This window comes from Pseudopodoces humilis, chromosome 18 (genome assembly GCF_049639895.1).
Source record: "Pseudopodoces humilis isolate 2021_Gansu_Grassland_sample_001 chromosome 18, ASM4963989v1, whole genome shotgun sequence".
NCBI lineage: Eukaryota > Metazoa > Chordata > Aves > Passeriformes > Paridae > Pseudopodoces > Pseudopodoces humilis.
Genome location: NC_142217.1, coordinates 11332208 through 11358449, shown reverse-complemented (window position 1 = coordinate 11358449; position 26242 = coordinate 11332208). Strand labels below are relative to the sequence as shown.

Here is a 26242-nt window from a genome sequence, read left to right as displayed (position 1 = left end):
GCCTCCTACTAAACTACAAGAATGAGTTCAACAACACTTTTACCAGATTCAGCTGCTTCTGAAACCCACGTTCTTGATGACTGCCCAGGCCAGATGCTGTGATGATCTTAAATGTCTTACTCTGTCTAAAACTCTTGCCTCTTCCCTCCACACCTTTATCCCTTGAGCTGTCTGACTCTCCAGATCTTTTGGTTTGGAAATCCCCGGTTTGTCCTTCACTACAGATCCCAGCACGGCCTTTTCACCATGGCAAACACTGAGACTCCGTCCCATGACAGGTTCTGTGCAGTAGAGAAGGGTTAGCCCCATTTAATAGGAAGGAAGGGAAAAAACATAGAAAACAGAAGTCATTAAACAATTTGCCTCAAAAGGAAACAAATTCTTGAAAGAGATGGGAACACAGATCACACTACCCCAAATCCAAGCCAGTGCCAGCATCACACTATGGTGAGGGGGTCTGTGCCCTCCTGCCTTCTGTCTCCTTCCTCTGGTTTGCAGGTGACCCATCTGGAAGGGGAACATCTTCTGAGGGCTCTCTTGCTTACTTTAACTGTAGCAGTATAAATATTGCATGAGGCTTTTGAATGAAAAATCTTAAGACACAAATGCAATGCAGTACTTCCTCATTAGGGGAAAGGTATTTCCTTAAAATGAATATTAAGTAACAAGGAAAAATCCTTCTATTAAAGAAGTGAGGTTTGGGAAAGCATGGAAGAGCCAACAGCAGGAAACCTCTCTGAACAAACCCCCTCTGACCAAATTACTGCAGCAAGTCAAGTGTCCTGAGGGCTCAGCCAGGAAACAACCCAGACACAATGGCTTTACTCACACAGGAATCATTCTAGAGAATTTCATGTGTGCATCAACCCTCCAAACCACAACCCTCCACAGACCAAAACCATCTGAACCCACAGTCCACAGGAAAGCACAAGGCAAACATATTCTCCTTAACCAGCAACTATAAACTCCTCGGGCAAGATTCATAACTGATCGCCAGATCCCTTTGAAAAAGGTCTTGCAATGCTTTTTCAACTCCTGTACTGGCCTGCAAGATATATGATGGTCTGGGATACTTTTGGGGCAGACATTTGAATGGACAGGTATGGGAGTCCTTGCCTATATTTTTAGGTTTTCTGTCTCACTTCAAAATGAACTGGAATGTGATGGCAAAAGCTGAGATGTACAAGCAAGCAGTTTCAAAGGGAGGTTATCATTTGTAGCAGGGTGAGTGATATCTTGTAATAAATGTTAAGCAGCACCTTTGGTGTCACCCAGGGAAGGAGGATTGTTACTGTGCTCCTACTCTACTGCCACAAATTGTGACAGGAAAGTCTACCTCCTTCTTTACACCTCAGGCAGGGCATTTACTGATGCACCACAACTTCAGGCAAAGGCTGGTTTCCCTCACTCCGTCTGCAGCCCCTGCTCACTCTGAGCAGCTGGACAGGCGGATGGGCACGAGCCCCTTCCACAGAATCACAGCATCACAGACTGGGTCACGTTGGAAAGGACCACAGTGGCTCATCTGTTCAACCTTCTCGCTCAGGCAGGGTCGCTCTAGGGTGCATGGCACAAGATGGCATCCAGACAGTCCTTCAATATCTTCAGCGAGGGAAACCCCACACCCTCTCTGGGCAATTTGTTCCGGTGCTCGGTCACCGCACAGTAAAATTGTTCTTCCCCATGTTCAGGTGGAATGTCCTGTATCAGTTTCTGCCCGTTGTCTCTCGTTTATTGCTCGGCACCACCGAGCAGAGCCTGGCTCCATCCTCTTGACATCTCCCTTTCCATATTTCTACACATGGATGAGGTCCCCTCTCAGTCGTCTCTACTCGAGGCCGAACAGGCCCAGCTCCCTCAGCCTTCCCTCACAAGATCGGCTCCAGTCGCTCGCTCAGCTCTGTCGCTGTCCGTGGAGCTCCCGCAGGGGGCCCCGGCGCTCCCTCAGCCAGGCCCCGGCCGTGACGCGCGCGGCCCGCGCCAATGGCGGCGGCGCTCGGGGCCGGTGTGGGCGCGGCGCTCCCCGCAGGCCGCGGCTCCGCGGGGCCGCCCTGCCGGGGCGCGGCGGCTCCTTCCGCCGGGAGCGGCGCCGGGCGGCGGGAGGCAGGTGAGGGGCGAGCCCGGGGCCGGGCCGGAGCAGCGCCGCTCCCTGCCAGCGGGCCGGTGGCGGGCAGGGCAGGGCAGGGCCGGGCAGGGCAGGGTGGGTGGAGATCGGGACCCTGCCGCCCTTCCCGGCGGCTCCAGCGCTGTCGGAGCAGTGGCGGAGCCGTGGGGAGGTGCCGGCACCCCCGCGCAGCCCCCGCGGGGAGGGCGTGGGGGGCTCCCGGGGCGTTTCGGGAGGCGCCGCCGCCGCCGCCGGGGCCCCGCGCCCGCCTCCTGCCGCAGCCCGCGGCGGGCGGGGCTGGGCCCGGCCCGGGGCCGCCCCAAGGCCGGGGCGCCGCAGCCCCGCACGGCTCTTAAGCCGATCCGGCCTTAATGCCCGGCCGGGAGGGCTCCGTGCGGGGCTGCCGGGCGCGCTGCGCGCCTGGGCGCGTTTGTGGAGCGCTCTGGGATCCCCGCGGGCTCCGAGCGGCGCGTCCGTGGCTGGACGGGGGTACCGGAGGAGTCCCCGCTCGGTTCGTGTGACACGGAGGAGAAATGTGTGCGCGGTGTGCCTTGGAACACGTCGAGTCCTGGGGTGCTTCACATCCTGCCACCGCCACGGCCTGAACTCGGGGACAGGGCCCTGCTCTCACGAGGAACATCATTGCTTTTATTATATTCAGGGAGTTGGGATATTTTTCTTGAATTCTGTAGCAATCAGCATTATACCAGGCCACTGGAAATTTTAATTAACAATATGTTGTCTTCATTTAGGCATTTTAGTTCTGTCCAAAATTACCTGTCTGAGCTGCAGGGTGAGGAATAATTTAGAAGATCTGATTTTTTACAGGCCCCTGAGAATACTTTACAACTTCTGCCTTCACTGACAAGCAAATAGACAAGCAGCACTGAACATCCTTCAAGATTGGGCAATATTTGTCTTCATCTGCAGCACAGCCAGTGCAAAGGGGCCTAAAGTGAAGTCTTAAAAGTTTATAATCCCAAATGCATTTGGGATTTTCCCGTGATTCCCCAAACACTGTCTCAAAAGTTCAGCTGAAAGAATATGTAGAAACTCTCACTTGTCGTGGCTGCCTTGAGTATTTTAAACCAGTTGCATTAGCCTGTGTTATTTTAATTGTCCCACCTTTTCTTAACTTCATAATCTTTAGAACTTTCATCACCTTTTCCCAAACTGTTCCAGGTACTTTTCTGTCTGCCTGGACTATCATTCCAGGTACAGGCCTTAATTTATATTTTTGCCTCTCTTTAAGAGACCCAAGCATCACTTTTATTTGTTAACTAGCTAGGTAGCTGTTGTTGTTGCATTATCCATAATGCTTCCTTTATTCCAGACTCTCTGGCATTCTGGTTGCTGAAGTGCATAATATTTTCTTCTGTTATAAACACTGCTTTGGAGAATTTTAAATGCTAATACTGAAGGGTTGTTTTCATGGCCTTTATTTTCCCAGTGGTACACACAAACACACACACACACACTTTTCACCTTATCTTCATTTCCTTACATTCCATTATTCCATGTTATGTCCTTCTACACTCCACTATAGGAAAATATAAAGAAGGTAAATGGCTGATCCAAGAGCAGACAAACATGCATGCATTCAAAGCCCCAGGAACAATGAGGGAAAAACGGTCAAAAGCAGAGGATTCGTTTTATTTATGCTACAAGCAATGGAATTTTGCTCAGGCCTTCCCCTGGTACCACTCATTCTCTGCTGCTTTGTGTTTTCTTACCGCTGTTACCTGTTGAACTTCATCTGTTGGATCCAGGTTTTTAGGTACTTAGCATCAGAATTTCTAGGAAACAAAGACTCCTGATATATTGTCCCTGGGATCCCTTGGGAATTTCCTGTGCTGTTCTTTGACCCAGCTGTGTGAGATTCTCCAGTTTCTCCACTGCCATTCACATACACGGTGCAAGTCAGTCCCTATGTGCCTCCACTTGTGTCACAAAACAGGCAGGCAGCTCTCCTTAGACTCTTGTATTAAAAGCAGAATTGCCATTTACAGCAAAGAAGAAGTGTTCCACACCAACTCCAAAAAAGAATTCCTCTTTCACCTGGAGCTTTGGGCTTTGTGGTTTTCTGAACCCTAACTCTAGGCATAACCCTAACCCTAGGTGGAGCAGTAGAAACCTCATGAGGGTGAAGCTGGTGCCAAACAGAAAGGTGTGGAGGGAGCCACGTTGTGGCAGTCCTGTGTTCCCCTTGGTATGCTTTTTGTAGCTGCAGAGTCCATGGAGCTCTGGGCTTTGTGGTTTTCTGAACCCACATCTGAACTAATGTCTGTCCCCAGCCTGCCAGAGGTGTCCTGTTTATTTCTGAGCTCTTGTAGGATGGACAGTAATAGATGGTCTGGTAGAAAGGTCTTTCTTATGGCTTTTCAGGGATATCTGAGAGGTGTGGGCTGCACAGCTCTGACAAAGAGATCTAGCTACCAGCTTTACACAGGCTCTTTTTAAAAAATCATCACTTACATCTTTATTTAATTTGACTGATGATGGCTCAGAGCATGACTGATCTGCAAGATAAATGGTTCAAGATCCATTTTTGTACCTATCATTTCCAGTAATAACCTCATTTTTGCCTTTCAGATATGGCCATGCCCAGTTCCCTTTTGTGGGCTGTTGACATTTTTGGGAGGGTTTACACTCTCTCCACTGTTGGCCAGTACTGGGAGCTGTGTAAGGACACACAGCTGGAATTCAAACGGGTCTCTGCTGTCAAACAGTGCTGCTGGGGAATAGCCTGTGACCATCAGGTGTACACCTACGTGTTCTCAGGAGATGTTCCCATCAGATACCAGGAGGAAACCTATGAGAACCAGGTATGACAGGTACAATACCTCTCACACTGCCACTGCTTGGACTGACAGCGCATCCTACATCAGTTGTCTCGGTGTGTTTTTCTCACAAGAGGATTAATAAGTTTTATTTGTTTTCATTTTTTACCAGAAGGTCCTGAAGAGTACATGTATGTGCCAAATACCAGGTTATTCTTGTAGTATTTAAATTCCCAAAGGAGTTACACTTCCCTGCTCCTAGCAAAAGCAATGCCAGTGTGAACTCCAGCTCTGTGTGAACCATTTCACTCACCCTTTTCACCGAGTGGTTTCCATTTCTCCTTTCCTTAGTGACAAATACACAATTCCCCTTAGAAAATGTCCCATGTAACTTCCAGGCAACAAAGATACATTATCAGAAATATATTATTCTTTTAAAAAATGCTATTTCTTAGTGTTACAAAGACTTCTCTAATAAAGGCATAACTTTCCATTAAAGTACAATGTTTCCAACTTTTTTGCATAGAAGTGTTAAGGTGATCCTTTCTATCTGATGCATTCAAACTAATATCTTTAAAAGAGTATTTTAAAGGAAATTTATCAAATTTGGTTTTAAGTTAACCAAAAGTTAATTGGGAGAGAAAATGGATGGATTTTCTTGAGCACATTTCTCTGATTTTTAATGGGCAATAGATTGAATATAAATTGGGAAGACACATTAACTTACCTGCATGGGCAAAAGTACAACAAATTAATTTTATACATTATTTAATACTGATACAGCTTTTCAGCCATTTAAGAATGTTCCTTTTATTGTGTAAACATGTTATTTAAAAATGCAAAATTTAAAATTTTATTTGTTACTTTAAAACTTGTTTTGTTTGTTCTAGGTACTGAAAAACGGAAAACAAAATACTAGAAAGCACAAAAAGAAATACTCTACAAGAGCTAACAACAACAAAATTAAACTGAAGTAGTTTGCAGATAATGTGAAAGGCAATTTAGACAGATTTTTAGTAACAGCAAATAATATTTTGTGTAAAAATTACAGATGGATTTTGAACTACTCATTTTCCATGTGCCCTAAAACATAAGACAGTGTTAGAGGACAGATTTTGCCAGTATATCTATAGTATGTAGGAGTGTGGGGGGAAAAAAAATGGAAGTATAGGTGAAAACTCTTGTGTTATCAGTTCTGTAACTGATTCAAGGTAGATTAGGGAAAAAATATACCATAAGATCCAGGGTACATTTGCTGATACAGTTCTCTTGACACTGTTCCTGGCAGAGGCAGTGCTGTTTTTCTAGTGCAGACAAGATATGAATCATCTTTCTCTGGGAGTAGATTAGAGCTACCAAGGCTATCCACACAGCATTACCCTAATGCTGCAGTGTCATGGTGCCAAACATCACCAAAGGAAAAAGCCCTGTGCCTGGTAAAATATAGCATCAGATGGTCCTGTTTATGTAGCTGAAAATGACTTGGTTGGGACAAGTTCTGCAGTCAGCCCTCCTCTGATACTGAACAAAGCTTCTTCCAAAGGCTGTGTCAGGGAGGGGCTCATGCAGTGAACACTTTCTCATTCACCCCAGGAATTTATTCCTCTTCTGCTGCAGAAAATAAGAAATGTGTCATGACTCCCTGTAGGTGTCCAATGAGATAATGTGATCTCAAATGAAATACTTTATTTATTATTTCTGGCAGCGCTGGAATCCAGTTGGTGGCTTTTGTGAGAAATTACTGCCCAGTGACCGCTGGCAGTGGAGTGATGTGAGCGGGCTAAAACACCAGCAGCTTGATAGTTTCACACTGCCTTCACCACACTGGGAGTGGGAGTCTGACTGGTATGTGGATGAAAATATTGGAGGGGAACCAACAGAGAAAGGGGTAGGTGAACAATACCCAAAAGATCTGTTCTGGGAATCCTTAATCTGTAAAATTAAAGAAACTTTTTAGAAGTGTAAAGTAGTCTAAAAATAAAACTTCTTTCTGGGAAATAGCTCAACTCTAATACAGCAGAAAGAAGGATCTTGTTTGAAGGCTTTTGAAGTCTACAGGAGCTTCTGTGGAAGCTTTTTTCTTTTGATCAGGCCACGAAATCCTGGCAACTGAATGCCATTGTTATTTAAGGTCTTTACTATGCAGAAAGTAAAAATGTTTTACTGTGTCTTGTTCTGTGTATATCTCCAGAGGAATTTGGGTATGATTCATAAATCATTTGTGGAATTAGCTGATCTGTTAATCAGAGCTGTAGAGACACACAGAGTGACTTGTGCTGTGACTCTTGTGCAGAATTGCTCTGAGTTATGACTTCAAGCATTCCCTTGATCCTGTTTTTCATACAAGAAAACCTCTGTTTGCAGGGCTGGACCTATGCCATAGACTTCCCCAGCACCTACACAAAGGATAAGAGATGGAATTCTTGTGTCAGACGCAGGAGATGGATCAGATACAGGAGATACAAATCACGGGACGTTTGGGCGAAGGTTCTGGATCTCTTTTAAATATTAAATAGACTGATTGTCTGAAATAATCAATTATAAGTGCAGAGAAGTTAATTTTTTATGACTTCTCTGTAGGCTGGACTTGGATTCCTTCACTTCCAACTTGCTATTCTTGTAAGCATAAGTGGAAGGCTGGGATTTTTCATAGAAACCTGTTGTAAAAAGGTGCCAGATCTCATGGTGATGCAATTAGAGATGGATGTTCAGCTCCTCTGCAAATTTCAGATCAACTTTTTAACTTCCTTTGGTTGTGTGACAAAGCACTCTCGTTCAAGGTGGTACCTGCCTTGCATCATTCACAAGCTATGTCCTTTATCTGTGTGAATAGTACGTTCTTTAGTAATTGGTGTTCCATTTTAAGAACACAAAAATTGTAATTTTTAATCTTTCAGCTTTCCAATTCTGTATGCACTGTTCTGTGAGTAAAAATTTCCTTTAGTTAGGGTGCAAAACAGACTTCTCCATGCTGCCTTGGCAGCATTTCCCCTCTCTGCATATAGAGGCCTTGAAGGAGAGGGAGAATCTCCATCCTCAGCCACTCTAGTAAGTGATACATAATCAAGCTGCAAGACACAAGTTATGCCACCAGCCAAGTCACCTGTTTGCAGTGATTCCTCTCCTCAACCGTCTTTCCCTTGCTCCAGATTGTGTCCCATGATGAACCAGACCAGCTGCCAGACCCTTTCAATGACATCTCTATTGGAGGATGGGAGATCACGGACGAGCCTCTCAGCCGCCTGTCAGTGTGGGCAGTTTCTTTGCAAGGAAGGGTATGTGTGTGTTTCCTAAGTTTTCTAAAGAAGATTACTAGTGAAAAGGCATTAAATACTTGTAAAGGAAGGCAGAGTTGTTATTGTCTTATATTGGTAAGGAAATGCACTGCTTGTGCATTTGGCAGAGGATGAAGAGATGCTTTGGGACTACATTATGTAACAGCTTGTGTTGTAAATGCAAAGGCTTAGTACCTCTAGGGTTGTTGTTTATGCAAGCCTTTAACCTCTATGTAAAGGTGAATCTTGAAAACTTGGGCTGAGTAGTATCTTTTATCTTGAAAAATGCCTAGAATGCCTAAAATGCCTAGAATGTTCTGACTGTGGTGCTGGGAACCAGGAGAACCTTAAAACCTGACAAAGGTTCTAGTGAAGCATTGTGCTGTGCCTTTGGGGTGGAGAGACAGATTCAAGAGTTTTCAAAATGGTTTTCTAAGACTGGAAAGTGGCCACCTCCTGACCTGGCAAGGTGGCATCCAGCTCTGAAATGTTTTAATTTTATTTTTTATTGAAAACTACACATCTTTCTCTGTTGTTGGTTTTAGGCCTCCCATGGGGTCTCCTCTTTTGCTCAGTCCTGTGAAAATTTGATTCTTGTTTTCCTTCCTTCATCCTTACATCATGTACCTGATATTCCTTTGTGTCTAGACAGTTTCTAACTTGTGGTCTCACAGGGCAGAATGTAATACTTTTAACAGATAACCCAAGCTTTCAGTCATGTTTGGCACTGCCTGGAGAGGCAAGCAATCTTGGTTAAGTTGTTTAAAATAAAAATTCCCTATTCCTCATACTTTCTAGTAAAACGTGACAAGCCTCCCAGTCTACAGGCTTACTCAACTGCCATTGTAAAATGCTTTTATTTCCCAAGTGAAAGTCCCTGGGGAGATAAAGTATTCCTAAAAATGATGATTTAGCACTCGGCAGTCATGCTGTGGAGCATTCGTATGACTGCCACACATGCTTTCTGTGTTTGACCTTCCTATTTGACTGTGATCTACAGAAATTGCACCATCCAGGACTAGCAAATGGCTGGATGTCACCAAAGGCTGCACAGTGAATGGAATTTTTCCCCCATATTGTGGCAAGCTCTGTTCAGTGAAAGTGAGGTCAGGCTGTCAGCTAACAGTAACATTTTTGTGTTATGTGTTTGTTCACTCTTGGTTTATATAACATGCCCTGAAATACACTGAAGTGGTTTAAATGTTGAAATATACACAGAACTTGTAGCATTAAGTTACTGTAACCAATCCAGATGCAGTTCCATGATAAAAGCTACTCTGTAGAACAGCCTCCTCCCTTAGTACATGAGGAAATAGCTTCAATTGCATAATCAACATTAAAAAAAAAGTACCTTTAAAGGTCAGAGTGCCATACAGTACATAAAAGAATCCTGTTGTTAAAGGAGAGCTATTCTTTCCAGCTTGTCTTTACTCTTGTCTCAATGGTTTCATTGTTGTAGTGATATTATTTTTTTCTTATTTCATTTTTTTTGTTTTTTTAAACTTGTCTAGGTATGGTACAGAGAAAATGTCTGCCATCACAATCCAGAAGGTTCCACGTGGTCCTTAGTCACCACTCCTGGTGAAGTTGTACAGATCAGCTGTGGCCCCTATGACCTCCTTTGGGCAACTCTCTGGGAAGGGCAAGCTATTGTGAGAGAAGGAATTGATAGGAATAATCCTCAAGGTAAAGTTTGTTAAATCTGGCTGGAAACCCCTTTGATTTGTATAATGTTGAATAAAAAACTAACCTACAGTGCCTTCTGGGTTCTGTATTTTGCAGGAATTTCCTGGAGTACTGTGGAGTCTCCAAGCTCTGAAAATGGGATCATGCATGTCTCCGTGGGTGTTGATGTGGTGTGGTGTGTTACAAAGGATAGAAAAGTAAGAGGGCTGATGTTCTGCTTTTGCTTTTTTCTTCCCTTTCCCTGCGTGCTGCTCTCAAACTGGAGTGTAACTTGCAGAGGAAGCACTGGTGATTTGAACTCTCGATCCCCATGGTTTGGGGAATTCTAGTTCCCCTTGCTGTTATGGGAATGCTCTGTGGTTTGTGATAGTTAAGTTGAATTTAAGGAAGACTTTTTGCTTTTCTTTTGGAAGGAATTTTCTAAACCCGAATAAGACAGATTTGGCAGGTGGGTGGGGATGTTGGTGGGTATTGGATGAGGAGCCTCTTCTAAAGGATATTAAGTATCAAAATTGAAGTGACTCCTGTTTCCACAAGGAATGAATTTTACATCAAAAGCAGCAGGAGGAGTATCCTCATCTACACTTTCCTGAATTATGCTGGTTTTTTCTTCCTACTGCAACTGTTCCCTCTTCATCAGCCTTTTAATGCGGGGTTTTGTTTTTTAATTAGCTGAGATATCTCTTATGTGGATGTGTGATTACTTTCTCAGTGGAGTTTTAACTTAGAATGATGGAATGTCTTAAGGTGGAAGGGACCCATAAAGATCATGGAGCCCCATTCCCTGCTCCTTCACACTGAATTCAAAGCCAGGCCCGAACTCTGTGCATGTGCAGCAGTTGACTTTCTCTGGTGTAGTGAGTCACTACTTGTCATCTGAGCCATGGTAACAGGCTGTGCCCAGCCTTCTCCATCTGCCAGATAAATCCACTGTAATAAATGGAGATAAGCTGGTGCATTTTCCTTCAGATCTGCCACAGGCAGTCAAACATCTTGATGTTATGGGATTCAACCAACAGCTTCTAAGGGAGCTGCTTGCTACTATGACTATGTGGATATATGCTACATACAGAGTGAACTTCCAGCTGCCCAGCACACAGACACTTCCAGATTAGTAGTCAGATCTAAGGGGAGACAATTTAAAGAGCTGTACTGCTAAAGACATGCCCCTGACAGTTCTCTCTGGCAGCCCTGCTTCTAGGATTTGAATGTAAGAGCACTATTTAGAAGCCCATTCAGTGTGGTCAAATATAGCCTACATGTTGATAGTAATAGAAAGCATTTTTCCAATAGCTTAAAAACTAACTCTGTCACAGAAACTCCTACAAAAAAGTCTCCTTTTTTGGCTTTTCTGGCTGCAGGTGGACACACAATGTGGGTACTATTGGGAGAATTGTTTTATCTTTATCTGATAAAGAATCAAGGAAGTAATTGACTTCTTAAGACAATGTGGCAAGTCAGTATTAGAGATTAAGACTAATCCACTAAAGAAACTAAAATCCTGCTAGAGTAGAAGGAGAATAATTTAGACTTTCTGTTGTTGTAGGTGTGGTTTAGAAGAGGAGTGAACTCACATAATCCTTGTGGGACAAGTTGGATTGAAATGGTTGGAGAAATGATGATGGTAACCGTGGGCTTAAACAACCAGGTAAGAGAGCTGGGGAGCAGCTGAGAGGGTATTTACATTCCTCTCTAAAGGGTAATGTTACCTCTAAGGGGTATGTTCTCTCTAGTGCAGGAGCTGTTCACATGTGGTGAGGGCCCTCAGCCAATAGGGCTGGCTGGACAAAAAGGCTTAAACTGCTGGGAGGGAAAATTACTAAGTTCTGCAATTCTGCACCTGAAGGTGACAGCCAGCACATCTTGTATGGCACACGGAGATGCAGACTGGTTTTGGTCCAGAATTTTGTTCTGCATCTACAGTGTCAGCATTAAGGAAGAACATAAAAGGAAAACACCGTGGCCAGCAGTTTTCTGTGCTCAATTCTGCACCATTGCACCTATTTTGTATCTGATACCTACTGCATTCCAAGCCATTTCCTTCACCAAGCCCTTTCCCTCCCTAGGTCTGGGGAATCGGCTGCGATGACAGAGCGATTTATTTTCGTCAAGGAGTCACACCAAGTGAGCTCAGTGGGAAGACGTGGAAGGCAATTGTGTCTGGCAGAGAGAGTGACAGATCTCAGACTGGGAGCTCAACAAGTCTGCTCAGGTACTTCATGAAATACCTGCTCAAGACTTTGTACAGCAAGGGTTTCAATGCTAGGAGATATTTCTTGACATTCAAGGGATACAGACAAGGAGGAGTGGGGAACGCATCTCTAATCATTATGTATGCCAAAAAGCATTTGCATTTTTGCCATTAAAATTAACAATAAGCAGCAGTTGTTGCACTCAGAGAAGAATCTGAAGCTCCCACATTGGAATTCACTGCATGCCTGCGGTAAAGCATGTTCCTCTGGGCTTTATTATCACTATCTGGAACTAGTCTCTTATTAATAAGAGAAGATGTTGTTTATGATATACCATGAAGGAGTGTCAACTCCACTTAGGAATTACTCTTCCTGAGTGTCACTGTACGTTTCTTTTCCTAGGGAGCTTAAATCAGTTACTCCCCCTGCCTGCTGGCCTCTGGGCTGTACCACACATGCCAGTGGATCTGACTTGTTTGAGCCAGAGTGTGTGCTGAGAAGTTCCCTTTAGCAAAGACAAATCATAAAGTTAATAATGGGCTTTAAAAAATCCTATTTGTTATTTCATATTCAGAAAATGGGATGTTTTCCTGAGAGTTGTAGGTAGCCAACACCACCAATTGTTTGAAAAGATCAATAGAATTCCTCATATGTTTCAGATTTACTAGACTCATAGTTTTGCTAGATTTGTATTGGACTCTTTCCTCTGATGATAAAATCTGACATTTAAAAGAGAAGTCTGCTGTTTCTCTCCTTCAATGAAATACTGTCAGTTTCTGTGTGTCTGCAATCTAAGGCCTGTGCTGATTTACAATGCTTTGGATGATAATTAATTATCTATTTGTCCTTCAGTGCTGGCTGTTTCTTTACTGATGATATTCAGAACCAAACAAGCGCGGTCATTCAGGGTGATGCAGATCCTTCCTCTGATACAGAGCTCCCCGGCGTGCCCTCGAGCCCTGCCAGCACTGCCCTGCTGGGAGCTGCAGCTGCTGGGAATGGCCCAGCCAGCCAGGCTGAAACATCTGCACAGCTGCCTGTGGATCCTCTGCACTCTGAGCAAGGAGAAGCCACTGCTGTTTCAGCTAGTAATGAGAAAGATAACCTTGAAATGAATAAATCTCCTGGAAACCCAAATCCTTCTGCAGAACTGCAGTGGATAAATATTGACTTGAAGGAGGCTCAGAAGCATCCAGTGCTCTCCGTCAGCAGCTTTGCAGACACATCCAGCCTCTCTTCCCTGGGCGTGTTCTCGGTGGGAGCTGAAGAGCAGTACGGAGCCGATGAGCACCCTCTGTGGGCCTGGGTGTCTGGGGGAGGCTGTCTGGTAGATCTGCACAGCCCACTCAAGTGGTTCACTGCTCCATCAGGTACTGGCCAGTCACCACAGCACACCCCAGTTCCAGTCACAGCTCAATACGCTCTTTAGGAGAAATGCTGGTTTGGTTTTTTCTGTGCAAAGCCATGGTGCAAAACTTGTGCTAACCCACTTTTTCTTACTGCAGTTTGTTAATAGGTTCATGTCTGAGCATAATGCTGCAGTATTTAGCTGTAGAGCACTTGGGGCTTGAGATAAGTAAATGTAAAAGTGATATTTTCTCTTGAGTTCCTGTAGCAATTTTGTAAAGTAATCTGTGCTGGATCTACATCTCATTTTTAATTGTACTGAAACTGCAGCTTTGGGCAAAACAGATAATATCACTGAGCAGTAACAGGAAGGAGTGAAAAGGGCTCTCTTGGGAGATGCAGATGCAGGCAGTAACTGCCTCACTCTGCCATTCCTAGTGAAGTGGATAAAATAAACCATGGACTGTGGCATCCCAGTATTTAACAGACTAACTTATGATGCAGTGTATTATCTAATTATCTTGCAGTTCAGTGACAAAACCCTCATTTTTATAAGGTTATGGCTTTAAAAGCCTCTATATAATCATCTAGTGATCCTATTTCTATGTATCATTTGTGAAGTTTGGCTGTAATACATTGATTCCAAATTATAATCATTATAAAAATGGTGTTAGACTGGATCGATCCAGTCTGGTGTTCAAAGGAGCTCAGTGTTTTACCTTTCACAGAGCTGTACTCAAAGCTCACTGGAGTTTATTTGGTTTGGTTCTGTGCTAGGTTTGTCATCATCTGTGCAGTCTCTCTCCCTGTCCATCACTCCTGCACAGACAGCAGCATGGAGGAAGCAGATTTTTCAGCAGCTCAGTGAAAGGACAAAGCGGGAACTGGAGAATTTCAGGCACTATGAGCAGGCTATTGAGCAGGTAAGCAGTGAGGACATTTCTCTCTTCCAAACACATCTGGGAGTCAATAATACATTCCTGACATACTGATTTGAGCTTACTGTCAGCTTTATATTCTTGCCCTTACTTCTGTCTATGACAACTTTCCTGGATTATTAATATCTGAGCTCCCTGTGGGAAATTAACAGCTTGTCAAACATGGAGCAGCAGTATTCATCTAAAAGCATTATCAGATAGTTTTATTTAGGAAGAAACAAAGTATTGGTCAGCATTATTTGGTACTGTGAGACCTCAAATCCTCAGAGAAATGGTTGCAACAGCACAACATTGTATGAATTATTCCACCACAAGATGAAGCATCTTAATTGAAGCAGTGACTCAAGTAGGTGAGCTTCCCTCTCTGTGGCCATTAGGACTAATTTAACTTGCGTAAATAAATGCTGCAAACGTCAATGGCAGCACATAAATAGCAGCAGTTTTGTTTGATGTTCCCTTTGTTATGACTCCTTGGCTCTTTTCAGATTCATTCATATTTTTGGTCCCTTCATTGCTAACTGCCAAATGACATTTGGAATTATCTGATTAAAACCACTTGGAGTCCAGGGCTTTAATGAAGTTTAAAAAAATTATGTCAAAAGTTTTTAAACTCCAAAGAGAGGTTGTATTATAACAAGAACAAACTTGAGTCAATTACTACCTGTGTCCTACTGCATTCTTGCAGGGTAAAAATGTTAGTACTGTTGTATGCATGCTACTTCAGTATCATTTTATCTACTTTTATGAGTTTGCATACTCTGGTACACTCTGTATGTGAATGTGTGATACAGGTGTACGAATGTGTGATGAGGTGTGATACAGACTAGCCTGCAGCAGATACAACTTGTGGGCACAAAAACAGCATTTGGGAGAAAGAAACAGAGTCATGCAGTGTTTTTAGTCCTGTAATTTTGTGTTTGTCTTGCAGTCGGTTTGGGTTAAAACTGGAGCTTTGCAGTGGTGGAGGAACTGGAAGCCTCATAAGTGGATGGACGTTCGAGTTGCACTGGAGCAGTTCACTGGGAGCGATGGGATGCGCGACAGCATCTTGTTCATCTATTACATGTACCATGAGGAGAAAAAGGTGTGTTCAGCAGCAGACCTCTGGGAGAGCTGCTTTTGGCAAAGGGAAACAGTTTCTTTAAAGGAGGCAAATTATGGCATGCCACTGTTCTGAGGTTTGGGAACCAAGTCAAAGGTAACCCCAGGTACCAACAAACTGCATCCAGGCTTTTCTGAGCTGTGTTAAGGCTGCGTCAGAAATACCCAATCACAAACCACTCACAGTGCTTAAACCATCAGTTCTGCACTAGTTTGGAATTCTTCTGGAAGTTCAAAGTGTTGTTGACTGTGAAGAGCCCAGCTTGGGTGGACAAGATCCTCCCAAGTAGGGTTAATGCCTGCAGGCAATAGGAATCAGAGGTAGGGAATGACTGGAAATTGAGTCCCATTCCCTCTGTGCCAAGAATTGATTCTTTGCTGTCCTTGGCAAGAACGCCTTGTTTGTAGACCTGAAGTGTGAAAATGCTGGCTCTGGGGAGGGTTTGCCATAGTCACAGGTTTTTTTTTCTCTTGTCTTAGTACATCCATGTGTTCCTGAATGAAGTGACCATTATAGTTGAAGTGCTGAATGAAGCCAAGCACTCCTTTGCACTCTACACACCTGAGAGGACGAAGCAGCGATGGCCAATCCGCCTGGCAGCCGCAACAGAGCAAGAAATGCATGACTGGGTAATTCTGGGCATCTCTCATTTCAAGCTGGCAATGTCTGCAATAAAACACAGAAGCCAGTCTCCAAAATGTCAGCATTACACTTAAACTCTTGAGGCTACCCAGCTGTCTTTTAAGTTTATGTATTTAAACCATTTGATCAAACGTACTTAGAGGCACCTGAAGCTTGTTATCTCCTCTGAAGTCTGCTTGCTTTCTGGTGCTGCAGTTATCCACAGCAACACCAATATTGTTTTTCATTCTATTCCTATCTCTGGATATAGATTAGGGTAGGAATGAGTTAGGAGTTGAATTAAGTTATTGTGTTCTTCTGCTTTGGTAGAAGAACCATTCTCTGTTGTCACTGTTCTAGAGTCTTTTGTACAGGCAGACAGGCATAGATACACTGGAGCAGGGGCAAACCTGAGAGATGCTTCATCCTGATCAGCTCCTGCAAACCACAGCGGTTCCAGTGGTTGTATAATAATTTCTGAACCACTGAATTCTAGTGCCTTTTGAGAAAAAGCTGCATATTCACTTTGCTGATTTGCAAGAACGTGCAGAGGTAAAATTTTGTTTTACAGTACTGAGCATCTCTATGGAAATTTTTGTTCTCACTGTAAATGGAAGCTTTTTTTGCTTCTTGTTTTGTAGCTGTCTTTGCTGAACATGTCTTGCTGTGAAAGCAGACGGATTCAAGGCCCTCCTTCTCACCATGCCATTTGGTCAGTTACTTGTAAAGGAGACATCTTTGTTAGTGAGCCAAGTCCTGAGCTGGAGGCCGGACCCCAGCTGATGCCGTGTGATCAAATGTAAGAGGCCTCTGAGGTTATTCTTTCTGCATGGGATGCCATCCAGCAAAGAATGTCCTGTCAGTTCAGTGGCTTTGATGGGCTGTTGGAGTGTGTAGAACACTGCAGGTGTCTTACTGACAGGGTTAATGGCTGCCTTTCTACTCATGATTGCACGTGAAGAAATTCAACAAATCATATTTTAATTCTCAGACACTGGAGATATCCTTGTGATTTCAAAAGCCTTTCTCACTGAAATCCCATTTTTTGTCATTGCATCTTTAATGTCATAAGAGATAGCCTAAACTGAAAGTAAATCTAATCGCTGTGATTGGAATATAATTTGAGCTTTCAGTTTTATCTGAGTCAAGAAATTTGAAATTCTCAGTCCTCCATAGACACTGCAGTACAGGAGCAGTTTCTCAACAGTTTTTATGACAACTGTGGCAACATGGTACTGCAAACCCCTCAAGCAGAACAATACCATCTGCTTTTTGGGAGCTGTTCAGAGGGAAATGCTTTCAACTGGCAGCTGCTTTCCCTTGCAGGTTACACAGTAGTTGGACAAGTTGAGCAGAGAAGGTGGCCTGTGCTGAAGATTATCGGGTTGTTGGTGGGAAAAGCACACATTCCTGAAGGATGTGGTGTTGAGTACAGTGTCCTTTTCCTGGCAGGTTCTGGCGGCAGGTGGGAGGTCACCTCCGGCTGATCGAGAGCAACAGCCGGGGCGTGGTGTGGGGCGTCGGCTACGACCACACAGCCTGGGTTTACACTGGTGGATATGGAGGTGGCTTCATCCAAGGTACAGCTTGGGAGTGAGAAACAGAATCATCAGTGGCTGGTGGAATTAAAATGTAATGTCTTTGAGCTTTAGCTTTACTCTAATCCACATTGTTTATTCCTCACAGGACTGGCCAGTAGTGCTGATAACATATATACACAGTCAGATGTGAAATGTGTTTACATCTATGAGAACCAACGGTGGAACCCTGTCACTGGATACAGCAGCAGGTTATTTATGCAATTTATTCCATTAATTTACTTTAATACTACCACTGTCAAATGAAAAAATAGCTTTGTTCTAGCTTTTTGGAAGAGTTATTACACTTACTCAATCTTCAGTCTCCTCCAACATTCATAGTTAACCTATGATGGAAGGAGCAATGTTTCTCAGTTTTCTAATTTGTAATTATCCATTCAAATATGACAAAACATTGCAGATTTATGCTTTGTGATTGCACGAAATGTGCCTACTTGCAGTATCTTTCACTGTTAAGGCCAGACAGAAAAGTAATTAGCATCTGTATATTCGTATACATATTGTGCTAAATACACTGGGTCCTTGAATAGCATATTTGAGCAAAAGTATTGAAAAGTGTATATCAACATATATGGGATTCACACTCCAGTTTTAAATGGTAGTGAGGAATATCACTCTACAGAGAAAAATTTACATAATCCTCAAGTTTGGTATAACTGGAAGCAATTGTACAGACTCTTTCCCATTGTGCTTACCACTCACATGATATTTCTAAATAAGGAGATTAATGATAGCAGTGTTTTGTGTGTGAAAGCAGGAAGTGCTACAAAATGGCTTTTCTTCCCTCCCCTTTTAAACTCCCTGTTATAAATGACCTTGCATTCCTTGTGCACTGTTCCATTACCAGAGGTCTGCCCACAGATAGATACATGTGGAGTGATGCCTCTGGCCTGCAGGAATGCACAAAGACCAACACCAAGCCTCCTTCTCCACAGTGGTCTTGGGTAAGTTTTGTCTTACAAATTTTTTTACAAAGAAGTCCAGGCTTAGCAAGTAGGCTACAAGACTTCAAGGGGCCCAGATTTTCTTCTGGGATTTGTTGTAATATTTAACCTTGTTTTCCCCATTCATAACTAGCAGTAATCTTCCATAGTCAAAAGAATGTTAGGCACTGAGTGGGGTTTTTAGTTTAATATGACTTAGATCCTTTTCTCTTCAGCTGAATTAAAAAGATTTGGGAACCTCTGTATGTATTCCAAGTATTAGAAGATTTCTAACAAATCACTGCTCTCCAAAAGGTGGAGGTAAATAGAAGAAGAGGTGTTTATGATACATTGGGTGTTGATTGTTATTCCCAGTGTCCCCATTTGCCCACAGGTCTCGGATTGGTACATTGACTTCAGCCCAGCAGGCGGCACAGACCGGGAGGGCTGGCAGTATGCAGCTGACTTCCCAGCGTAAGGAAACTCCTCTTCTACCAAATCCCAGACTCCAGTCCTCACTCCTTCTCATTTCTGGTTTGCACATTAACTGCCCTTTATCAAGGACACAACACTGCCTCATTCCCCCCATTTTTGTGGGCATGCTGATATTTGCAGGGAGGGAGGACAGCAAAGTGAACTTGGCAAACTGTCACTTGAAGAATTTTCAGATCAGCAGGGGTGCTTGGTGGGCAGATGGAGGCAGTGCTCTCAGGCTGGCACTGACACTGGAGATGCTCTGACATCCTCATGAACATAATTTAAATCTGTTTTGGTAGGTCCTACCATGGCCACAAGACAATGAAAGATTTTGTCCGACGGAGGCGCTGGGCAAGGTGAGGAACCTCAATATAAATAAGTTTTGAACTTGAATAATTGCTCACTAAGTCTACTTTAGTTATGAGGTGAAGAATCTTGTCACCCAATCAAAAAAAGAAAAAGTAAAGAAACCTGAAATAAATAACCCAGCAGAGAAACTGATGATCTTTAGCATTATGTCTCTAACTGTAAGTCTCTATGGGTAGTTACCCTATTGGATTTTGTGGGATCTGTAGATAAAAGTCAGACAGTTCTTCTCTATATCTGATTTTCTTTATGATAAATGATTAAGGAATAGTAGACACTGTGTGTATTGGTACATATTAGGTCACTTGTAACTGCTGGTAATAGGCCTTTTATATTAATAGTTTCAACTTATGAATTCCACATACTCGTTTCTGGGCCACATATAGTCCAGCCCCATTTCAGTCAGAGGAAATGTCCAGGTGGAACCTGGAAAACAGCAAACTGCCACTATATTCTATAAGATGGAGAAGTCTGTGCATTCCCTGTTTTTCAACTTTTCTATGCTTTCTATACTAGAGCATCTATTATCTGTGCTAATTAATTGCTGTGAACTTACACACTGCTGGGTTTGGTATTGATGCTACAAAGTATTTTGCCCTTTGTACAAAGCTTTGAAGTGAGGTGAGGTTCTGAAGCATCAAAAGTGTTACTTCACAATATACAGCAAAACAAACCCACTAAACTGAAATAAAATAAGCAACCTGAGAAACACCTCTAGTCTAAACACTTCCTCTTGTTTTAACTATCAATTGAAAATTGAAAACAAATAGGTAACCACTCAGGGTTGTTTTTTCAGAACTGGAAAACAGAGGAATATCCTGATTTTTTTTAGGACATTCTTCATCCACAAAATTACTGTGGTGATGATAGAGTCTAACATAATTTCCCTAATAAACAGCACTACTTCAGTGCAATTTCCACAGAAAAAGTACACAAAGTCCCAGCATGACTTATCAAGTCTGTCAGAGCTGCTTTACCTCTGCCTACCTCAAGATGCTACATAACCTTTTAACAGACCAACCAAAAAAGAATTGCAAAGTTATTCCTTTAACCAAGACAGAGGAAGGAATGATCTGGGTGTGGAGTTCTTTCTGCAATTTATTATCCTGCTGTTTTCCAGTGCATCTGAGAGAGCTATGGAGCAGTGTAGCACCAGTTGCAGACTTCTTGGGTGGCCTTGGTTTTATAAAGTAACTTAAAAAAAAACCAAACTACGCAAGCTTTGAGAAATCAGTACTAGTTTAAACTTCAAAACCTAATGCAAAACATGGTTGATTGTTAAAAACCTCTTTCAAATTAAAAATACTGATATTTAATGAAAAACACTGCCTAATGAAAAGACTTTTAGGACTGCAAGTCAACAATAGACTGGGAAACCAGTTATAGAAAGTATACTTCTGACAGGTTTGGGTTTTTTCTGCTTCAGAAAATGTAAGATAGTCACCAACGGGCCATGGCTGGAAGTGCCTCCTGTTACCCTGTGGGACATCTCCATTATTCCCAGTTCAGATGCAGATGATGAAGAAGCAGTAGCACTGTGGGCAATCAGTGACAAAGGAGATGTGCTCTGCAGGCTTGGAGTGACACAGCAAAATCCAGCTGTAAGGCTCCCTGTTTGTTTTTACTGCTTATTGATGTATTTAATGCAATATGCAAGTACACACAATCACACAGGGCCCTCTCTCAAAGCACCTCGATATTTTTCATCCCTTTGTGTCCCAGATTTGGAAGTCCCTGTCCATCAGCTATAGCACAGTTTGCTGCCCACGTTCCTTATAATAGTGCTTCTCTTGCATAATCTACCTGAGCTTCTGCCATATCACCTGCAGGAGCCTCTCTCAGCTCCTGGCCATCTTCTCATGAAGATTTTAGTTCCACTTTCTGCACTGGCAGCTTAGTTCTTCCTTTGTTTGTTTTTTGAAATTGTTGATAACAGGCGTATCCCACTTAAAGGAATTGCTGAGGAATAGACTCTCTGAAGCATGGTCTCAGTCTTGTGTCTCTTGATACCAGTAGGATAAAAACCAGGAGAAACTTCTAAGAAAATACTTCAGTAGAATGTGGAGAAAAACTACAAGAAAACAAAAAATATTTACAATTTTTTTTTTCCTTTCTGATCCATAAGGCAGTACAGCAGTGAGACCTGGAATACTGGGTCTGGAATGTGAAATGCCACATCAGTTGACTTTTGTGAGGAGTTAAAAAAAAAAAGGCTCTAGTCCAGTTGTTCAGAGACATGCAGATGCCTAAAATGCAGTGATTTTAATAGAAAAGGCCCTTCATTGTCCAACTTAGTGATTTTCAAAGACCTGTATATCCAAATATATTTGAGGATAAGCAACCTTATTTCTGTTCAGTTGTAAAGTTATGTAAGGTTTATTCTCCAGAATATTTTTCACTATGTTGGTTTTTTCTTATTTGGTAAACAACAATATTTTCTCATGGAAATTTTAACCACTGCTTCACAATTCACCTCCCTGATTTGTTAGGGAACATCCTGGCTGCATGTGGGAACAGATCAGCCCTTCATTTCCATCTCCATTGGAGCATTTTACCAAGTGTGGGCTATTGCTAGAGATGGTTCTGCCTTCTACCGGGGTTCAGTGTCTCCAAACAAACCTGCAGGTAAGAACTTGTACTTTATCTTTTGCTCTGCTCCACTGCCATGTCTGAAAAAGTTCAGTCTGTTTCCCGGCCTTTCCCACTGCTGTGCAAAACAGTGCATACAAATAATACAATAATTATAGCAGTTAATTTGCTATGCACTTGTGTAACTTAGTGTTCATTTGTAAAAAACAATCTGTTAAAAATATATGAAGTGTGATGTCATTCACAGCTTTCCTGCACAGCAATGTATTTCAACTGCAGACATTTCCATGGCTAATTCTATTTTTTCAATGCTTAACTCAAGATTTGTGACCTTTAGGTGACTGTTGGTACCATATCCCTTCACCTCAAAAACAGAAGTTAAAGCAAGTCTCAGTAGGACGAACATCTGTGTTTGTCTTGGATAAAAATGGTAAGGATTTAAAAAATTATTAGTCAGTGCTACAAAAAGTACATCAGTCTATACCAGACTGATTTAAAAAGGAGAGGCGAAGTTAGAACTGGACAGATGATTACTGCTGCTCCAAAGGGAGTAATATTTCATATTGAAGGATCTGGAGTAGCAGTGCGCTTAAGTGGTGCTTCTGAAGGTTGGTTGTTGTTATATTTGATAGTGCCCTGGGTAACGACAATCCAGCATCTGTGCTCTGTGGGGGGAAGACACAGATGAACGTCAGAGAATTGCATGGCTGGGTTTTGTCTGGAATCCTGCTCCAAAAGAGATAAATCATGAAGCACCTTTTGTACAAGAAACAAGCCTTTAACACCAGATTCAGAAAGCTTAATCTCATTTGCTTTTGTTTTCTAGTGCTTAGTTCCTTATATGAACACTTTTCTTACAAAACAGAGTATTTGCTATTTTTATAAACAGTAACTATAGAAATACAAATTCCAAATTGGGAACTTCATTTTGTCCATCTCTCTCACATATTAGCCAAAACTGCATTTTCCCAGAACACAGAAAGAATTAATTCCTGATTTATGTTGTCTACAGCACTTCAGACAAACAGCCATGCTGGGCTGTAACCAGCACTCTGTTTTACAGGCAATCTTTGGTACAGGCAGGGTATCACACCCAGCTACCCTCAAGGATCAACGTGGGATCATGTATCAAATAATATCCGTAAAATGTCTGTAGGGCCCCTGGACCAGGTGTGTATTAAGCTTCCTTGTATCTCATTAGTTTATTAAAAATTATGTAGGACATACTTTAGTAATTATATGTTCTTCAGCCTTAGCTTTGTTTATTGCACAAAATGTTGGTCTAAATGCTGGAATGTGATAGCAAGAGAAAAGTTAATACCCATGAAATAGTGATACAGCCAAGCCCACTGCTGCAAACAGCCTCATTAATTTTTTTTCTGTTTTTTTTTAACAAGGCTATATGTTTTAACAAGTCTTTTCATATATTTAATCTCTTTCCTGCCAAGTCTTATCTGGCAATGTTTTAATTATAACATTGCTCTATAGTTTGTTTGGGTTTCTCTCTGCCTAAATTAGAGTATTTTAAGCCTACTGAAGAAGACTGGTTTTTGAAAGGGATCAGGCAGAGATTTCACATCTGGGAAGAGCAGCACATTTTACTGCCTCTCTCTGCTTCCTTGAGGTGTGGGTGATAGCTGACAAAGTGCAGGGCAGTCACAGTCTGAGCTGTGGGACCGTCTGCCACCGGACTGGTGTCCAGCCCCTGGAACCTAAGGGCCTCTCCTGGGATTATGGTATTGGGGTAAGTGCTGGGGGCACAGAACTGCCTGAAGTGGTACATCCCAATGTCTGTGGGCTCTCAGAGAAAGCGAAGTGCCATCCTGCCTGGCTGGCCTGCATTGGAAAGCTTGGATATATCTGCAGGAAACAGACATTTTCCTTCAGGTTTAGGTTCCTTTTTGAAGTTACTATAATGGGCTGTGCAGTCGTAGCCGGGAAGTTGTCTATTTGCATTTGATAAGTATTCATCTTAAATAGGTAATTTAAAACCTACAGTGGAAAAACTAGTGGAGTAAGAGCCATTTAAAAAAAAGTGGATTCCTTCTTGGTCTGCACATGATTATTCCTCATTGTTGTACTGTGTAATAATCTGAGTGTTTTGAGAAAGGCTATTTCAAGGTTTTGTCACCTTTTAAGTTTGTGGAATATCTGCAGTGGCTCTGTTATGAATGCCTGACCCTACTAATCTCAATTCCCCATGACAAAAAACAATCCTCAAGTTTACCACCTCTATAACGACAGGGAGGTCTACTGTGTTTTGTTTCATTTTACAAGGAGCCTTTTTTCTGATTCATCCCAGAGCAGGGTTACTTTCCTCATGAACAAATAGTATAAACTAGCAGTGTACATGAAGCATCCTATCATGTACAGCAGTGACAGGGTGATGTTTCTCCTTTTGAATTTCTCTATCCCTTTTTCACAGGGTGGGTGGGAGCACATTACAGTCAGAGGAAATGCAACAGAAGCAGCTCGGGGTGCCGTGCCTGACACCGCTGCGGAAAACCCAGCAACATCGAAGGAGGGAGAAGATGAGAGTAAAGGGAAAACAGAACACTCTAAGACCCCTCTGATGGTCAGTGAAAGTCAAGAATTGGACAGATATTCTGTTAACTGTTAGATTGTTGCCATCTATGTGTTGCTAACAAGCAGCAGGCAATAGTTTAAAAAGAAAGAAATGTCTACTGCTTGGAGAGAGAAACATGACATTTTTGTGCTACTAATATGTTTGACTGAACTGGACTTTGCAATGGGGTATTTTAAATACTGAATCCTTCTAATTCATCTTGTGTAAAATGTGACTTGATAGATTTCATAGTTTTGTCAAAGCAGGCAAGGTTTTTAACCAGTGTATTTCTGACCTTTTACCATAGCTGCTACACACCATACAAATGTGAATATTTGCACCAATGATCACTGCATTTACTTCTTCTTTTTATGCTCCCTACATTTCTCTCATATTCACACATCTTGCACACTGTCTTTGAGATTCATCTCTGAGTACAGATGATGTTTCAATTTGAATCAACTGCAGGCAAACACAGCTGGTTCTGTTTGTGGAGCCCTTAGACATGCACAGAGCTCTGTTCATGGGAAGGGCTCCGTGTGTAAGGGTGGACTTGGGTCAGGCTGTTCTTGCTCCCATCAGCAAAATCAAATTCTGTACAACTCTGCTTAGGCTGCAGTTACCAGGCAGTGCCCATTTTTGTTGTCTTTGCTCACAGTGAGCAATGGGTTAATCAGGCAGCAGAACCCCTGGTTTCAGGGAGCCACAGTCCTGGTCAGTCAGGCTCAGCGATGTCTCGCTCTGAACTGTCACTGCAAGTGCTGGGAAATCGTGTTCTGCCTTCAGCTGAACTGAAACTGGGATAACTGAGGTACACATATGCCTATGTAAGGAGGCTGGAAGGCACCAGACTCTGCAGGTGTTCAAGATCACTGCAAATTATGCTTTCATACTGTAGAAGTCAAGGGAAGGTCTTAAATTCTGACTTTACAGTGGTAGGAATGTAGGACTGATAGCAGTAGAGTTTGCCAGTGTACACTGATGGCAGTTCAGAATGAAGCTCTGCTCTTCATTTTGAGTAAGTGATTTATTTATTCATCCCTTTTTCCAATGTGAAACCACTTTCTATTCTCAAAAAAAGTTTTCCTGACTTACTTATCATAATTGGACACTTTACATTCATTTCTTCTCTCTGTGTGTGACTGTATATGAAGCTATTTTTATATGATGAGCAGTTTGGTGTGGTCTCAGTACTGTATTTGTAGAAGTAAAACTTATGTTTGCACGTATTTAAGGAATATATTTGGTATTTAATGCCAAGGAAAACACTGTTTCCAAGTCCAAATGTGAATGAAGATTGAAGATGCTTTACTGTTAAAGAAAGAACCTGTTGATCTTTCCAATATGTCATTAAATTTCTGGTTTATACATACATTGTGGGAGAACCATAAATAATGTGTTGCATTAATTCCCATAATAGGTTTTGCATAACTTGCACAGTATCTTGTTCAAATAAATAACGTTATTACTTGTATTTTTAGAGAATTATTAGGATTGTATTTTTCTCTGCATTGTATCAAGATTTTTCCTTTTAATAGTCAGTGTTTACATCTTCAACAATCAACCTGATTGCATACAATAAGCTTTATAATGTACCTTTGCATTTTTCCCTACATTGCCAAGTTTCACTTACTTTACTGTAAAAAGCTGGGTTTAAGTAAAAAAAAAAAAGTTTTAA

At 42.4% G+C, this 26242-nt stretch overlaps 1 protein-coding gene across 1 annotated transcript; it reads left to right on the top strand.

Moving 5' to 3' along the window:
• Positions 1-1983: 1983 nt before the first annotated feature.
• TECPR1 (tectonin beta-propeller repeat containing 1) lies at positions 1984-26242 on the top strand. Its single transcript, XM_005522971.3, has 25 exons — positions 1984-2107; positions 4697-4929; positions 6590-6772; positions 7249-7371; positions 8034-8159; positions 9671-9845; positions 9942-10042; positions 11392-11493; positions 11912-12057; positions 12890-13407; positions 14162-14307; positions 15251-15406; positions 15904-16053; positions 16687-16844; positions 17498-17625; positions 17732-17834; positions 18491-18587; positions 18961-19040; positions 19343-19399; positions 20836-21010; positions 21899-22034; positions 22336-22428; positions 23062-23168; positions 23623-23742; positions 24424-26242. Exons 1-25 carry the CDS (start codon positions 1984-1986, stop codon positions 24616-24618), a joined length of 3732 nt encoding a protein of 1243 aa, XP_005523028.2. The 3' UTR covers positions 24619-26242.

What these genes read in the sequence shown, in the direction of transcription:
- TECPR1 (XM_005522971.3), top strand. Translation starts at nt 1,984, where the DNA reads ATGGCGGCGGCGCTCGGGGCCGGTGTGGGCGCGGCGCTCCCCGCAGGC. An exon ending in GTCACTGGATACAGCAGCAG is followed by an intron (nt 17,835 to 18,490) that starts GTTATTTATGCA and finishes TTCCATTACCAG; the next exon opens with AGGTCTGCCCACAGATAGAT. An exon ending in CTGTAGGGCCCCTGGACCAG is followed by an intron (nt 23,169 to 23,622) that starts GTGTGTATTAAG and finishes TGCTTCCTTGAG; the next exon opens with GTGTGGGTGATAGCTGACAA.